This window comes from Calidris pugnax, unplaced genomic scaffold (genome assembly GCF_001431845.1).
Source record: "Calidris pugnax isolate Ruff unplaced genomic scaffold, ASM143184v1 scaffold5, whole genome shotgun sequence".
NCBI classification, from domain to species: domain Eukaryota; kingdom Metazoa; phylum Chordata; class Aves; order Charadriiformes; family Scolopacidae; genus Calidris; species Calidris pugnax.
The window spans coordinates 1,222,570-1,237,074 of NW_015090814.1; the positions used below are offsets into that span (position 1 = coordinate 1,222,570).

General features: G+C 37.4%; 1 protein-coding gene across 1 annotated transcript in view; it reads left to right on the forward strand.

The window, feature by feature from the left end:
- YTHDF3 (YTH N(6)-methyladenosine RNA binding protein 3) overlaps nucleotides 1-14,505 on the forward strand; it is a 41,890-nt gene that overhangs the window by 1,212 nt on the left and 26,173 nt on the right. The window contains exons 2-4 of the mRNA XM_014939641.1: nucleotides 1,239-1,263; nucleotides 6,512-6,597; nucleotides 7,994-9,586. Of these exons, the coding sequence (XP_014795127.1) occupies nucleotides 1,239-1,263; nucleotides 6,512-6,597; nucleotides 7,994-9,586 (1,704 nt within the window). The remainder of the gene's footprint in view (nucleotides 1-1,238; nucleotides 1,264-6,511; nucleotides 6,598-7,993; nucleotides 9,587-14,505) is intronic.

Sequence of the window (14,505 nt, forward strand, 5' to 3'; positions counted from 1 at the left end):
TTTCTTTCTGTGCCTTTAATGTTTTGTTTCTTTTGTCTCTGCTACGCTCTCCAGTTTCCTTTTATGCACTTATTTCTAGCTCAGTGATCTCGTTTCATTGCTCTCTCTTCCACGAAGGCTGTTCTCCTTCCCAACTTTTATACTTCCCATGTCTCCTGTAGATCTCTGCATGCCTTTGTGTCTGGATTAGATTCATCCCAAAAGATGAGGTGGTTGGGGTTTTTAAGGTTACAGAGATTTATTTTTTTTTCTCTGGTCTTGGGAGAGGGAGGTGACTAACCAGCTGTAGATGGAGCAGTGTTAAACAGAGGATAACTCTGAGACAGTTACATGTAAAAGCAAGATGGAGGTGGTTGCCTCCTAAACTTTCAAATGCTGAGTTTTTCAGGACTAAAAATTGTTAGAAAGTATTGGAGCCTGGAGGTCCACTCATGCTTAGTTATACTTATGTGAGAAGATGAATGAATTATCTTTTAATGGGCTAGCATTTGTTTTTCTACAACATTTTATTTTGCTGTAAAGGAATTAAGGGTACTGTAACTTGTACTGCTACAGTGATTCTTAGTGCATGACAGATTAACAGTGTTTTGTAATGACTAATCCTAAAAAAAAATAAAAATCCTCCTCTAAGGTATTATTTCCTTGTGTGAAAGCTTCATGCGGGCTGTATCGTTTTCTCAATGTAATTGCCTACACGAGGAATGCACAAGTTGTAGTTGAGCTTACAATATCACTGTATATTCCTTTGTGTTTAAAAATCAAGGGATTGTAGGATATTCTCTGATAAATACCCATCAGTTGTTCTAAAAGATGACATATGATAATGAAGTTCTAACGAAGTTCTAGTACTGGCAGTAATCTTAAGCTACTAACTTTCTTTGTTATTTTACTCTATGCTTTGTTTATTGCTTATATATTTTTGAGGGGTAGTCAAAATTCGTTTGTTGTTTGGGTTTTCAACATCATTTAGGTTTCACATGCTGTAAGAGACTAGATTATTTCAATGTTTTCTGGTGAAATTCTTTCAATTTTAAAATAACTTTGGGTTTTACTAATATTTTATATGATTAATTTATGTAATACAGTATTGTAACAGCATGCTTTTTATTAATATTTTATACTGATATTTGAGTTCAAAAGAGCAGGTTTGGCAAATAAATGGAATTACCCTGAGGTAAACATTAGAGGATTCTAATTGAACTTGTTTTGCTTTTTTTCCCCCACTTTCCTATATGCAGAGACCTAAAGGACAGGGAAATAAAGGTAAGTTGATTCTTTTTATTTCTGTATAAATCTCTAATGTTGCTATTTACGGAGGTTAATGTGTCTTCAGACAGTCGTGGGCAGAGAATGTTGCTGTAGGATAGCTTTTATTTCAGAGCAGGATGACAGGAAATTGCGTGCCAAAATGTTATTTCCCAGCAATTTTACTGTGGCACAGCAGTACGTCAATTTAAAATGTTTTATTTTGTAAATGAAGATTAATGTCAGAAGCTGAATGATAACATGGCTATTTCTTTTTAGCTGACTTCGTGATATGCTTGCGTGGTCTCTTTAACAGTACACCTTGGGCTTTTCTGTGCAGTGAATAGAATCAGTGTACTAGAATCATCAGGAAGAATCTTTCTGAACAGCTTCCTTAGCTTGGGAGGCAACAGCCATGTGACTGCTCAGTTACTCATATCTGTGAGCAGAATACATCACCTTCCTTATTCTCAGAAATTTTGTGGGCTTTTCCCTTCGTTTTAGCGTCAGTATAGAACGTTCTCTCCCTGTTTGTAGGTCTTCTGCTTTTCTATTTTTTTTTTCATGTTTCTGTCAACATCTTAGTTTTTAAATGCCATGCTCAATGGGGTTTCTTCTCTCACAGAAACAAGGAACTAACTACTTAATATTCTCTCTAGAATTCTTGGCAAGTCTGTCGTAAACAGCATCTCAGATTATATCTTGCAATTTATTTCTGGTCTGGAATTTGTTATCTTTGATATAAAGACTTAATATTCTAGTTGGGAGTTCTTTTTGCCTAATCAGTACATTTGTGCCCATTTAATTATTAGGCACTCAGCAAGCTGAGCTATAGAACAGCATGGACACAGCTACCTTCCTGTGCAAAGATGCTTATTTCTTCATGAAGATAAACTTTTTTTTTTTTTGAGCTCTCTGCCCCCCACTGTTCATTATCTGAACTAATCTAATTGTTCTCTGTGAACTGTCATTTCATGTTATCTGCAGTGTACTTATTCTATTATTCTGCCTATGTGCAGATTATCTGCTTATTACATATCACTTACGAGGTGGCACATGGTTCCTGAATCTTGCTAAATTTGGCCTCTTCTTTTTAATTTCTCTGCATTCAGAGAAAAATGAACTTGGGTTCACCTCTTCACACCTTCTCAATTTGGTCGTTCTTGAATACTTGTTCTCTCTTTTTCTAATACTTCCACCTTTTTTTCCCCAAACTGGAGCTTTTAACTATTTATTGTGGTTTTGAAATAGTTTGTGTTTATACCTTCCATGTTGCCCTTAAACGAGAAGAAAAGTCAGATTCATTTTAGCAAGTAGTTTGTGGCTTCACGTTCTTTGAATTACCATATCACAGTTTGAAGGAGTTTATCGAGATGCACCTATTAGAGAATATACAAACAATTTTTGAACTATACTCCATATATATGAATTGGAGTGGAGGTATTAAGTGTTTCTGTTTGTTGTGTTGCAGCTTGTTTAATAGTGAAAACGCACGAGTCATCTTTAACTTATTTATGTTGGCGTATTTTTGTGTGCTATAACTTGTAAATGCTGCAGAATGTTTGGATCAAAACACATCTCTTAGTTTGCTGTGTAAGGAAAGGATTTCTGCATTTCTGAACCTGAATTTTTATGGGTGCATCATTTTAAATGATGGATACTTGCTATATATTCTTTTGGTGACAATATGACCAAATTGAGAACCATAGTGAAACAATCTCCTCCATTCTCTTAAATTATTTAGTATAATTTCTATTTAATGAAACTAAGTTATGATTTAGAATTAGATTAAAGGGCTAGGAGATTGAAGATGGTGACACAAGTAGTTGGCTTTGGGTTAGAGAGTTTTTCAAGAGGATAAATGAAGTCAGTATCAGCAGTCCTTACTGACCACATGTTGGCAGACCAGAATCTTTTTCAGGCATCATGATAGGTCCCAGCTTAAAGGAGCTTCGAAGGAAGATGTGATACTGAGTTAAAAGACTGATCTGAAGTTGGTTCTGTGCATAGGAGTAATAGCATTAAAGAGGGTGGTAAAAAGGTTAGAGCAGTGAGAGAATGTGAGTGGGTAGCATAAGGAGTGTATGAATGGAAATAAGAGTATTTTTCATATCGAAACAAAATGTATTAGACCTGCAAAATTATATTGGGAGGTAGCTGATTTGTATTGTCTAGTCAAATGTTTTGGATGCTTTATTCTGGTTGATGATAAATGGGTCTACTCTGCCATTTCCCTTGACCAGAATTTGTGGTATTGAAGTTCTAGTGTGTGGAACAGTAGGATCCACCTGTTATTTGGGACATTAATGTTGGTATTTCAGAGACTTGAATGAGGAAATTACCCTATTTTGAAAGCTTCCATGATCTAGTTGTCAGCTACTGTACAGTTGACATAAAACATCAGAACTGACATCAATCAAATGATGTCTAACAGGGGGGTGGTGCTGGGGGAGAAACTGCCATTCCTGAAACTTCTTCCCCCCACACCTTTTGTTTGTTGTGCCGGTGTATCACACCTGTGATAGGAAAGTGCTGACTTTATGTTTACATATATATGTATATGATTTTTGGTTTTGTAGAAGGATTAAATGTAAGCATTAGATTTAAAATAAGACTGAAATGTTGTGTGTTTCTCTTAGTATTTATTCTCCACACTAATCAAGGTGTAATGGCTGCTTCTAATGAAAAATTTATTATTATGCCTTTGGCCATCATTTGTGTGTTTTGCAAGTGGTTATTCAAAGGATAGTAGCAGTTAAAAGGAAATGAGCTTTAAGTTCCTTTATTTGATGAGTTGTTTCTTTCCAATATCTAATTACATTGTATGTTTTCACAGTGTTTGCGGAAGTGTATGGTATTTTCAGAGTTGGATTGATACAGATATTTTTAGTAACTGAAGATTACTTTCAATTAGTATTCTTCATCACTGCCCTGTTTAGTTGGAACACTTAATGTGAGATTTTGGGAATGAGGCATGCATCTTAATCTGTTTGCTCTTGTTAAATGTGTGTGGGCTACATTCTTCATTATTAACACATTTTGTAATGTTAGAATGAAAAGCCAAAGAAACACAATACTAGTGATGCTATTTCACTGGGAAAAGTATATATTTACTAGGAAAAATGTCAATGTAGAACTGTTTCGTGTCACTGACTTAAAGTCTCAATACAGAATGAATAAGAAAGAAAATGCATTTACAGGAATATTCTATGTTGGTTGTAATGGCAGACCAAAAATAATTCTATCTTAAGTGACCTTTAGATAGCTCTGAAACAATAAACACAGCAGATGCACGTTTTATGAAGATTAGCTGTCAGTATGAGGAGATTAATTTTGATAGGATTCTAGTCTTGACATGCAGCTGTTTATTCCTTTATTTGTGGTTGCATGCTTTTAAGAAACTTGTACGCTGCATCTATGTTTCTCATTATAAGAGAATTGTATTTGGGAATTGTGTTCTCTGTACTGTTTGGTTAAGTCTAAGCAATGGACGTGGCAAGGACAAAAGATTTTGAGGCTCATTCCCTGTGTGACTGGGCAAAATATAAAAAGGAATATAGTGTTCCAGCTCATTAATATGTTACCATTGTGTGTAAATTCAGAGTGATTAATGACCTTAACTGAAACTATTTATGGGAAAAAAAAAACCCAAACCACTCAACACCTAATGTTAATTTAAATTTGGTATTTCATTAGAAATACTGTTCTATCAAGTTTTAAAACCCATTTCTCACCACTGCTGATTATATTTGGCTGTAGGTAGTATACAAATGCACTGTGCCAGTTTGTAATAACTGATGTGGCAAGTGTTCTGACTTCTAAAACTTCAAGAAGACATTCAAAACATGAGTTGCTTTCTTCCTTCCCAGATAATTGCTTTGAAAAAAGTCTTCTGTTCTTCTGTGTTAAATTATGAATTCTTATATCTTCTTACTGAAGTCTGCAGTTAATAATTTTTTCCAGAATTTTGGTTATTCCTTGTGATTATTCCTTTGTAATTTTTTTCATCTAGTTTCATTCCCTGAAGGCAGTTTGTTTTAGAGGCGTTAAATTATCTTTTTTTTTCCACCTTTGACTTTAAATGCTTTGGTCCAGTCAGTGCTTGGTTTGCAATGTGAACTTTGGGTAGTAACACAACCCCCACCCCCAATGAAACAGAGAAAACCTTACTCTCAAACAATAACTCTAACAAATTTGAAGGTTTAGTTACATGGTTGTATATACTTCTCAGAAGCTTTTGCTAAAAGAAGGAAACCACGGAGTCAGCTCCTAACTCAGTGTCTCCAGCTGTCAGAAAATCTGCTGTTTTGTTGTAACTTGTGCTGTCATGGTTTTGCTCTAAACCTTTTTTTTTTTTAAATGAACCTACTTGATAAATAACAAAAAAAAAAAGCATTTGGAAAAGCAGTAATTTGTTTTTTGAGAGGTCTTCGTCTTCAAGTTGTATAATTGCTGGTTTAAGTTCTGCTTTGCACCATGGGAAGCAGTGGAGCTTAGTAGAAATTTGTGCAATTTGACTTTGTTTGAATAATGGCCTGAGGGAGGGTAGAAAGACACTTCAGGTAATTTGGGCAGCTGGAAAATCCCAGGTAGGTTTAATGCCTTACATGAAATTAGAGGTAATAGGAAGCCAAGAAGAGCAGGTAGGAAGAGATTCCAGTGTATAGTGGCGTATACGTTAGGAAAGGATTGTTATCACCCTTGGGGACTTTAGCTCTTGTTTCTGTCTTGCTTTGTCCCTTCAGAGATGCCACTAAGGCAGTACAGTATAAAAGTTATGTAGGAAATACAGAATTAAATAACTAAATATGGGTGCCCTTCATGGTTGCCTTAGTGGGTACTGCCTTTCCTCCTGGCAGGAGAAAGCTGGATGTTGCAACTTTCCCTGAACCTATTGAATATGTCTCATCTGGTTGGTCTGTACATTTGCACTTGGTCTGGTACTTCTGGAAACGCTGGATTTACTGCCTGTGCACATAAGGTGTGCCTATAGTTTTTCTTCTGCCTGTGAAGCTCAGGAAAGGATAGTCAGGAGTAGTACTCTCTGGTTGCCATCCTTCCAGACCTCTCCTGAGATCTGGGCCGGATCATCAATAGAATGAGCTATTATCTTTAAATTTAACAAGGTGGTGCTTAATAATGTGTTCAGTCTCAACAAAGCGTAAGTAGAAGTATTTCAATGTATGGGTGGTTAAGAAGTTTTACGTAGATTAAAAGAGCATCATAAATCTTCTAGAGACTATACCTAATACAGATTTACTTTTAGTTTCAGTACAAAACGGTTCGATTCATCAAAAGGATGCAGTAAACGATGATGATTTTGAGCCATATCTAAGTAGTCAGACAAATCAGGTAAGTGAACTTTGTTTACTATCTTAAAGTTAATGTTGGAGTTCAGCTGCTTTCCAGACTTAGTTAATTTTTGGAAGGTGTTTTTTAGCATTATTACTTGCCTGAATATCCACTGAAGTATAATTTCATATTGTATCTTGTCTTATCATAGGATGTCTTAAGCAGGTAAAGTCATCTTAATAATTCTGGAAATGATTCAGTTAAGAAGCATGCTGTGGTGTCTCCTACTCGTGCTTGTTCTCTGACTTCAGAAAGATGCAGTTACAAGAAACCTGAGGAAAAAAAAACAAACCTGAGAAACAAACCAGAAATACCAAAAAAAGCCCCCTCACCTTAAATTTACAATGAAATCATCATATATTCAGTACAGTTCAAAACAAGAGTTTCTTTGAGAAAATATTAGCTGCTTGGACATGATTTCCTTTGAAGGTGGTAGAAGTAGCTCAGTCTTGATGGAATAGTAGATTGAAGCATCTGCCAGGAAGTTAATGACTTATTTTTAGATCTGTGAATTGTCTCTGTCGTAAAAGTTAATATTCATTATGTTAAGTTGTAGTGGTCTTGATAGAGGGAGAAAGTGCAAATTATGAAGTCTTTGAGAATTTTCCCTGCCTTCCCATTGTTTTTCAATAACACAACATTAATGAGGCATCATCTAGAGGATGATAATGTGCAGTGTTTTCCCCAAAACAACATCAGAAGTCATATAGGGGTAGTCCTTCAAATCTGTTGGAGCTTTATCTTCTCAAGAAGTAAATGCTTTGATTTCCCAGGAGCCTTGGGAGTGGAATTTGAATTTAGGCAGCAGACTTTGTTCTGCTAGAGCACGGATTGTACTTAATGCCCATTCTCAATAATGTGGAAATGTTATGGTTTGATTGTTGTTCCTCCTGAAACAAACAGGCATCCTTTTCACTATAATGTTCTGGCAGGTGTCTCCAATTAAAAGTGACAAATTTGACAAAAAAAACCAAAGAATACCAAACCTTCAAATTATAGTTGCAGTTGTTTTTCTGCATTTGTGAAACTACAGTTGTTAAGACTTTTTTTTTTTTAAGTAATTTGTTTTTTCTTGATACTGTTAACATGGAGGCAGTTAAGCCTAGCTCAGTGACTGAAAATGAAGTTAATATATTACAAAATATGGGGCTTCTTTAGTTGTTTGAAAAGGTCTCTTGAGGAAAAAATGGCCCTATCTAACAGATACCTTGTTCATATTTTACATTGGGAGGACTGGTGGAAGTTACAAATGCGTTCCTGTAATCCTTAAAAAAATGTTTTGGACTGTATTACAGACTGTTTTTTTTTTTTTTTTTTTTTTTTTTTTTTTTTTTTTTTTTTTTTTCCCTGACTATAATTGTCTGTATTACTGACTTTTGTTTTATTTTTCTTGCAGAGTAACAGCTATCCACCAATGTCAGACCCATACATGCCTAGTTATTATGCTCCATCCATTGGATTTCCATACTCTTTAGGCGAAGCAGCATGGTCAACTGCAGGCGACCCTCCAATGCCATACTTGACAACTTATGGACAGATGAGTAATGGTGAACACCATTACATACCCGATGGTGTGTTTAGTCAACCTGGGGCATTAGGAAACACCCCTCCCTTTCTCGGGCAGCACGGATTTAATTTTTTTCCTGGGAATGCAGACTTCTCTACATGGGGGACAAGTGGATCTCAGGGACAATCAACGCAAAGCTCTGCTTACAGCAGCAGCTATGGCTATCCACCTAGTTCTCTTGGGAGAGCCATAGCAGATGGACAGGCTGGATTTGGCAGTGATACTCTGAGCAAGGTGCCTGGCATTAGCAGCATTGAGCAAGGCATGACCGGACTGAAAATTGGTGGAGATATGACGGCTGCTGTGACAAAAACTGTAGGTTCAGCTCTGAGCAGTACAGGTATGACGAGCATCGCGGCCAACAGCGTGCCCCCGGTTAGCAGTTCGGCGCCTAAACCGACCTCGTGGGCTGCCATTGCGAGGAAGCCTGCTAAACCTCAACCGAAACTCAAGCCTAAAGGTAACGTGGGCATCGGGGGCCCTGCTGTACCCCCGCCACCTATAAAACACAACATGAATATTGGAACTTGGGATGACAAAGGGTCGGTGGTAAAAGCCCCCCCAGCCCAACCAGTACTGCCTCCTCAGACTATAATCCAGCAGCCTCAGCCATTAATTCAACCGCCGCCACTGGTGCAAAGCCAACTGCCTCAACAGCAGCCTCAGCCACAGCAACCACAGCAGCAACAAGGACCTCAGCAGCAGGCCCAGCCTCACCAGTTGCAGCAGCAACAGCTGCAAAACCGCTGGGTGGCTCCTCGTAATCGGGGTGTGGGCTTCAGCCAGAACAACGGAGCTGGCAGCGAGAACTTTGGTTTAGGTGTTGTTTCTGTCAGCTCCTCACCTTCCGGGGTGGAAGTGCACCCAGTGCTGGAGAAACTAAAGGCCATAAACAACTACAATCCCAAAGACTTCGATTGGAATCTGAAGAATGGACGTGTGTTTATAATCAAAAGTTATTCTGAGGACGATATTCATCGCTCCATTAAGTACTCTATCTGGTGTAGTACTGAACATGGGAATAAGCGCTTGGATGCTGCTTACCGGTCCCTCAACGGAAAAGGCCCGCTCTATTTACTCTTCAGCGTGAATGGCAGTGGACATTTTTGTGGAGTGGCTGAGATGAAGTCTGTTGTGGACTACAATGCGTACGCTGGTGTCTGGTCTCAGGATAAGTGGAAGGGCAAGTTTGATGTCAAATGGATCTTTGTCAAAGACGTTCCCAATAACCAACTGCGGCATATTCGCTTGGAAAACAACGACAACAAACCGGTTACCAATTCGAGGGACACTCAAGAGGTACCCCTAGAAAAAGCCAAGCAAGTGCTTAAAATAATTGCTACTTTCAAGCATACCACCTCAATCTTTGATGACTTTGCACATTATGAGAAGCGTCAAGAGGAGGAGGAAGCCATGCGTAGGGTAAGAAATCAATGTCGTTGTAGTAGTTCTCCTGTTTTTTTCTAGGTTTGGAAGCCTTGTTTTTCATACAGCTGGGATTTCTCTGTGTGTGTGTTGCATGAGGAAGTGGTGCTTTTTACCCAAGGTGTCTGTACTTGATATAACTAGTTTTTAATGAAAAGATTTAAGTTCTTGTAACTTGCTTTGTTAACAAGGGCATGTGTTTAACCACAGTGGTAACACAGACCTGCATAAGCAAACTTCTGACGTGTTTTACTCTTCAGAGTAAACATAAACTGAATTGAGTGTATTATCCGTAACTGGAGACTTCTAGTTTCGATTTTTACAGTTTCTGGATGTCACAAAAAGGACCTGAAATAACAGGAGAAGCTTACCTTTATTTAACATAACATTTCCTCAAAGCAGAATTTGAATTGAAATGTTAACAGCATGATTACTGTGAAACACCGCTTTTTTCCCCTTGATTCAGTTTCTCTTGTACAATTGTGAAACACAGAAGTGATACAGTCGTGGCTTGTACAGTGTCAGAATCATTTTTTTTGAAGTTTCTGATAGTGCATTTCCAAAAAAGAGTAACGTTTAGTTTGTTTCTGTGAAGAACAGTATATGTATGATAAATCTGTAGAGAAACCCTCAGTTTTGGAGGTATTTCAGAAAACCAGGCAAGGGAAAAAGAAGTTTAACTTCAGTGGTTTTGTAGTACTTGTCTACTTTCTCTTGCTTGTACTCTCCCTACTGGACAGGGGAAAAAGAAGTTTAACTTCAGCGGGTTTGTAGTACTTTCTCTTGCTTGTACTCTCCCTACTGGTAACACTTGTGTTCACCTTTGGCCACAGTATTTACTCTTGCTATATTTATTTTCTTTCCAGGCTTGCTAGTAAGTGTAAATACACGCTCTGTCTTGTGGTTAACAACATTTCAGGAACTATTGTACCAGTCAGATGATGTGCAAATGTTCAGAAGTGGGGGTTTGCAGCAGTGCAGGTTGGTGGTAGTACTCTCCATTCATCCTGTGACACCACCTACTGAATTAAAAAAACCCAAAAGTTTAGGGTTTATGCTAATTAGAGGCCTTGTGGGCTGTGAAGTCCTGAATTTGCTCACTTCTTGAAGCTGCCACAATTCTGGCTGCGTAAGAATTTGGAGTGCTTCACAGCCTCCTGACTTCCCTTGGGTTTCTAGTCCTGCAGTGGTTCCACCCCTCTTGCACGTTCCTAATTCTTCAACACAAATGTTGTGTCTCCTACAGACCGGTGTCGCCGCATGGCCAAAATCAATTTAGTAGTTTTATTGTGCAGCTCTGCAATAAATTGTTACGTTGGAAGTTTTTTATTGTTTGGAGGCAAGATGAATATCCCAGTTGGGCGTGTAGTGCCTTTCGATTTTTTTTTTTTCTAAAAAGAAAATACAATATGCCCTAGATCAGTATTGTTACTCCCATGCCATGTTGGTGATGGGAGGATGGACTCCATTCTTCACTAATATTCAATGTGAGGGGAAACCTTTGACTTTTTCAGGCTGTAGTACAACTTCACGGTGATTTTGGTAATGTTTGGGGAGAACTGTTACTACGTTTCTCTGTAGCCTCCGTGTTTCAGTATTTCCTTATTTTTTGATATTTTAAGACACTTCATAAATAACTGGTTTGCTTCAGAAGTATCTGCTTTTGTCAAAAACATATAAAAGGGGTCACAATTCAGACATGCCAAGGCAACTCAGGAAGAGAATGTGTTTTATTTGTGGTTTTGTTCTCTCTGTAGTAGATGAAAGGCGTGTAATGTAGTGGAGAGGGAGAACGTGGATTATTGGTAGTGTTTCTGTGTATGCTAAACTTAAAATTCAAAGTACTAAATTCAGCATTTAATAGGTCTGTAACTTGATGACTGTGGTTATGCATATTTGTGTAATAATGTAACACTGCTATTTACTTTAATATCTTCAGGGAGACACTCAGTATCTATGGCTGAAGTACTGAGCTCTGCATTTCTCTGTTAAGTTACTTTTCTCAGTACTATGGGAGATGTCAAGATACTTGTCAAGATACTTGCATAGTAGGCATTGATTCTTCTACAGCATCCTACAAATTGATTTTGTGACAAACTATAAAAAAATAGAACTGCATATCCAGTTATGAGGTTTTCTCTTTATAGGTGGGTTTGAGATGTGCCCTAAGTAAATGAATGTGTACTTAAAAATACAAGCAGTCCAAATTAAACTAATGATGGCCACTGAGGGTTCATCTTTATCATTCTGTTACCATTGAGTGATGATTTTAAATCTCTAGGTTTCTCTTTTATCATACAGTGCTCAAACAGCCTGTCTTGAAATTGTAAACATGCACTTGTTAACTCTCTCATGATTCAAGAATGGTTTGGAGATGCAACAATTAGTATTGTAAGCTCTGGTTTATGGTTAATTGAGTAATCCTTTATTACCTAGTGCCAGCTAGGCTTTTATGGAGCTATATTTAAATTACTGCGCTTTCTACTGCCAGTAGAACTGTGTAAATTAAGCTCACCCACTTTCTGTGGTAACTCTGGCAATCACTTTGTTTCCAGTGTTTCTATCACAAAAAATGTGCTTATTGCTGATGATAAAATATTAAATTCATCAAGCAGCAGTAGTCACTTACGTGTTCCTTAAAGCTAATGTTTTGTTGGTGCATAGGTGGTAACAAACTTTCATACAGCCAGGGATCTAAATGTAGTAAACAGCGTGTGATTTATGGTTTTAATTTACTTTATAACTATTCATCATTCCAGTTAACTTATTGTAAAATAATTGGTTGTAAAAGTTTAATCTTAACAACTCAGGGGGATCAATAATTAATTTCCAATATGACCTAGCAGTATGTTTTATTAAAATATGGCAGTATACTTATAAAAGTGCAATGAATAGACTTGTGATTAACATGAAACTTCAGTAACTTTGCCATTTGATAAAGGTTACTTGCAAATGACTGTATATAGTCTCTTTAAGCTTAAATATTAGAACTCAAGTGTCTACCACTGTTTGATGTGACCCGGTCTGGGTGAGGTATCTTCAACAGGGGTTGGAAACAAATTTCTGCAATAATCATTCACGTTTTTCTTAAGGCTCAGGTTTCAGTGTCCTATTTTAAACACACAAGTGCTGTGATCTTTCACCAAAGCAGCAAGGAAACCAGCAATGTTTTGCATGAATTCTGTCAGTAGTACACTGAAATAATCTGAAGTTGCATTAGTCCGTAGTTTGAACTGCTGCTTAATGGTGTAAAAGTGCATATTTGTGTGCCAGTCATTTAAAAACACTGTTGATTGTCTTTGAACAGAAAACAGTAGCAATAAGATCTAAAACATGGAAGAGAATTCTTGAAATACGTCATTTAAGAGCATGTAATTACATTAGGAAAATAAAAGATATTGAAAAGAAAAAAAAAATCTGTATTAGTAGCTATCTGCCTGATCTTCAGTAAATATATGGATCAAAATTTAATGTGGCTCTGATTAAAAATGCAGTTGTTGGAAGACTACTACTTCCTCACCCTCAGATGGTGCCTTGTTAACCTGTTGTCCTAGGACTTCTTTTGGCACTTTATAGCACACTATTCTACTTTTGGAGCATATATTGGAAAAAAGATCATGGTTTCACGTAACTGTAGAATGTTTAGATAGTTTTCTTAGTTAAGTAGTTCAGAAAAATAATTAATTTCTATCCATGGGAGAAGATAGATGACTCAATATATTGGTCTGTATCAAATTTGCATTTGGATTTTTTACTTTTCAGCAAGCCTTTCAACGGCAGGTAAATAAGCATTTAAAATGTACTACCTATCTTGTAATAGGAATGCTGATATAGTTAAAACTATCTTTCTGATAACTAATGTTGCTTCTCTTTGTTTAATAACTGGCTCATAATCAGGCTGCAGCGTTAAGCAGTGTAACTCCTTTCCACTCCAGGACATTGCTGACTTTGTGCTTGATTTGATATTTCTTAAAAATATCTTAACAGGAAGAAGGGAAGTGAGAAGACATCCATTAAGGGTGAAATGTAGAGACTCCCTCCTCCCCTTACCCCCCAGATATATCCCCAGTCCTTGTACAAGTCAAGAAAAACAGGTAGTTGACCAACATTTTTAATGTAGCTAAATGATAGTTGTACCAAACAACTTTTTAAAGTTAGTGTATTTACATCTAAAAGAGGTTCAAAGTAACGCAGGGTATCTAGTGTCTACTGAGAAACTCGTGCATTTCCTGTATGCTTTTGATGATGTTTCAAGGCCCATTTATTTCACAATTTCCTTGAACTTGATGTTTATCTACAGTTTCACTTCTATAAATGAAAACAATGTTGCAGGTCTGATGTCTAAGAAAAAACAATGTGGTCAGAAAGTAGAAACAGAAGATATGTTTTTTGTTTCCCTTGATGATCTTGAGATGAGCGTGTACCCCTGGTCGCAGGAGAAGAGGATTATTTGGAGCTAGAATAATTTTAGACATACTGATTCAGAATTTTCATGCCATGATGGTGTGCTGATTTACTGTGTTTTCATTTGCTTTTGCCTCTTTTGGAGATGCTTAAAAATGACCTGCAAATTCTCTTGGTGTAGACATGTGGACTTCAAATTTGGTAGAGTCGGTGGTTTCTGTGCAGGGGTTGTGCTCAGGATTTATTAGAGGTTGGGGGTAGCATAGAGAGGTCTCAATGTTAAAATGTGGTATGGTACAGAGTGACTGTGTAAGAGTTTGAGCAGTGGCGTGGCCTTCCCTTCCTCTGGTAAGGGACAAGATGCTGCATCAGGGCCTCGAGGTGCAATATTGGGCTGTGAATGAAAGAGGTGGAATGTAATTAAACTCCCAGGCGGTCTTATTTTGTAGTGATATTCGGATGGATCTTGTCACGTTTTTCTTCTTGAAGTTCCTACCTGCAAAATCAAGCCT